The sequence below is a fragment of the Morone saxatilis genome, unplaced genomic scaffold (assembly GCF_004916995.1).
Source record: "Morone saxatilis isolate NCDOM2014 unplaced genomic scaffold, NCSU_SB_2.0 Contig17, whole genome shotgun sequence".
Classification (NCBI taxonomy): domain Eukaryota; kingdom Metazoa; phylum Chordata; class Actinopteri; family Moronidae; genus Morone; species Morone saxatilis.
In genome coordinates this window covers 26,510,446-26,513,134 of record NW_023339729.1, presented here as the reverse complement: position 1 = coordinate 26,513,134, position 2,689 = coordinate 26,510,446, and the positions used below count along the sequence as shown (strand labels likewise).

General features: G+C 46.0%; 1 protein-coding gene across 1 annotated transcript in view; it reads left to right on the top strand.

The window, feature by feature from the left end:
* The window catches only part of LOC118326988, a 4,195-nt gene extending 1,720 nt beyond the window's left edge, over positions 1 to 2,475 (top strand). Inside the window, exons 4-8 of the mRNA XM_035660153.1 lie at positions 88 to 211; positions 314 to 361; positions 453 to 568; positions 649 to 742; positions 964 to 2,475. Coding sequence (XP_035516046.1) covers positions 88 to 211; positions 314 to 361; positions 453 to 568; positions 649 to 742; positions 964 to 2,157 — 1,576 coding nt within the window. The 3' untranslated portion in view covers positions 2,158 to 2,475. The remainder of the gene's footprint in view (positions 1 to 87; positions 212 to 313; positions 362 to 452; positions 569 to 648; positions 743 to 963) is intronic.
* Positions 2,476 to 2,689: the final 214 nt, after the last annotated feature.

Here is a 2,689-nt window from a genome sequence, read left to right as displayed (position 1 = left end):
GTGTGTATTTCTGTGTACTACTGTTTGTGTGTGTGTGTGTGTATGTGTGTCTGTGTGTACTACTGTGTATTACTGTGTGTGTTGTAGCTGTCAACAGGAAGTGAATCTCGCTCTGGAAGTTTCTTTGTTCTACCAACAAGCTGACATCATCCTGAATGACATCAGCAGGACACTGAGCCAATCAGAAGACAGCAGACACCATTTTCATAAAGTAAGTGACTTCCTGTCGGAGTGATGTCACAGTAACGTGTTGTCCTGTAGCAGATCCATCGCTCAGAGATCTTCACTGACATCTTCATATTTTATGTTTCAGAGTGAAGCATGTTCACGATCGATTGATGACATCGCTGCTGACATCACAGTGAGTTACACAGGATCCGCTGTCATCGTAAATCCTCAACATACTGTAGGTATCTGTGTGACCTCTGATCTCTGACATGTCCTCTGCACAGGTGTTGGACAGGTGTGTCCATCATCTGTCTGTGCTTCATCCCACACTGACAGCGAGAGTAAAATTCAAACAGCAGGAGGTGAAGACCTGCTGGGCTCTGCTGCTGCAACAACACAAGTAACAAGTAACATAACTGCACAGGTAACATAACTGCACAGGTAACATAACTGCACAGGTAACTCTCTCTCTGTGTTTAGGCAGTCAGATCCTCCTGAAAGTCTCTGCTCACAGTTTGGAGACAGACCAAAAGAACCAGGACCAGGATCAGCAGAATGCACTACAGTTAGCAAGGTCTGTATCTGTCAGTACCTGTCAGTACCTGTCAGTACCTGTACCTGTCTGTACCTGTCTGTACCTGTACCTGTCTGTACCTGATCCTGTACCTGTCAGTACCTGTCAGTACCTGTCAGTACCTGTACCTGTCAGTACCTGTACCTGTACCTGTCAGTATCTGTTTTCTTTTTAAGGACACCCTCCTGTTTAAACTGATCCCCATCCTGATTCTGTATCAGGTGAGCAGGTGTGTGCAGATGACAGGTCAGAGCAGAGAGACAGGTGTTGAACCATCCGTCAGCTCCTCCACCTTCCTCCCCAGGGTCAGCACCGTCATTTTTCCTGTTCTGCCCTCTGACCGTTCAGCCTCCACTCTGAACCCGCAGTTACTACCAACCCCTGGAACCAGACGCTCCGCCCACATAGATGAGTACAGAGAGACCTCCAGAACTCCTGTCAACAACGAGCTGCTGCTGTACATCCACAACAGCTCAGTGGTTACCATGGAGACAGAGGATGCTGCAGAGCACCTGGAGGTCACACTGACAGGTGATCACACACAGGTGAGCTGCTGCAAGGTTGAGTCCAAAGTCCAGCAGCCTCCAGAGGACAGCAGGATATCCATTAGTCCAACAACCATCTTATCTGGTCTACAAAGATCTCCAGACCAGAATCAGATCTTATTCAGTACCATCAGAATGATCGTCACTGAGAACTCAGAGACCAGAGATACCAAAGACCAGGTGAGACCTCCAGGCATCTCCTCAGATTCTTCTTCTGCAGCAGGTTTTTATCAACCAAAAGGCCACAAGGACATCTCTAATTCCAGATCCAAAGAGGACCGCAGCAGCTCCATCAGTCCTGCCACCATCTCATCCAATCTACACCAAACCCAGGACCAGGAACAATGGTTCGACATCAGAAAGACCTCAGAGGAATCTGAAGACCAGGTGAGACCTCCAGTTGTCTCCTCAGAGTTTCCTCCACCTTCAGAGGAGGTTCCAGGTCCTATGTTGACCGAGGACGACCAGGGCAACAAGAACAGACTCATCACTCAGGAAGATAGGTTCATCCAAAAGATTAAACCTGATCCCTCTCGTCCTAAACCGGTCCCCCATCAGCAGCACTGTGTAAGTGTCCACACCAGGACATGTGACCTAAGAGGTCACATCTATCAGCCAACCACAGGCCCTGCTCTTCCCTCCACCCAGCGAGTCCCTAAGCATCCAGCCTCCATACCTAGTCTGATAAGGTCCAGTCGGATGGTGGACTGTCTGACTGAAGGCTGCTGTATCTGTTCTGCTGGTTCAAAGTTTGGACAAGAACCTAAGCAAAGACCAGAACCTCTGAGTCCTGATTGCTGGCAGTTTGATGAGCTGGATGATGAGCTGGATGATGAGCTGGAGGACATCTGGAGACAGACAGCACCCTGACCTGGACAAGAACATCTAAGAAGCATGTCAAAGTGTCTGTAGCATGGTCACTGTTTGCAGAGAATCATGGATAATGTAGTAACAACAGACTTTAAGCTGTAAAATAACTTTTCTCAGCTAATGTAGCAAATCTTTAAAAAGTTGTTTTTTACAGTGTATAGTCAATAATCAATAAATAGTTAAATCTCTAATCTAACATTTCCTCATTAAACAGTGTATAACCTCTAGGGCTATGTTCTATATGGTGTTGATTCAATCAATAATCAATAATCAGAAGATGTCATACATTGACTGTTTACCATCCACTGTTTGGACATGTCATTTAATTCCCACATAAAGCAGATCTCTAGGACTGCCTTCTTTCATTTACGTAATATTACAAAAATTAGACACATCACAGACAGATGCAGAAAAACTAATCCATGCATTTGTTACTTCTAGGCTGGATTACTGCAACTCTTTATTATCAGGTTGCCCTAATAAGTCCATTAAAACGCTCCAATTAATTCAAAACGCTGCAGCACGAGTACTG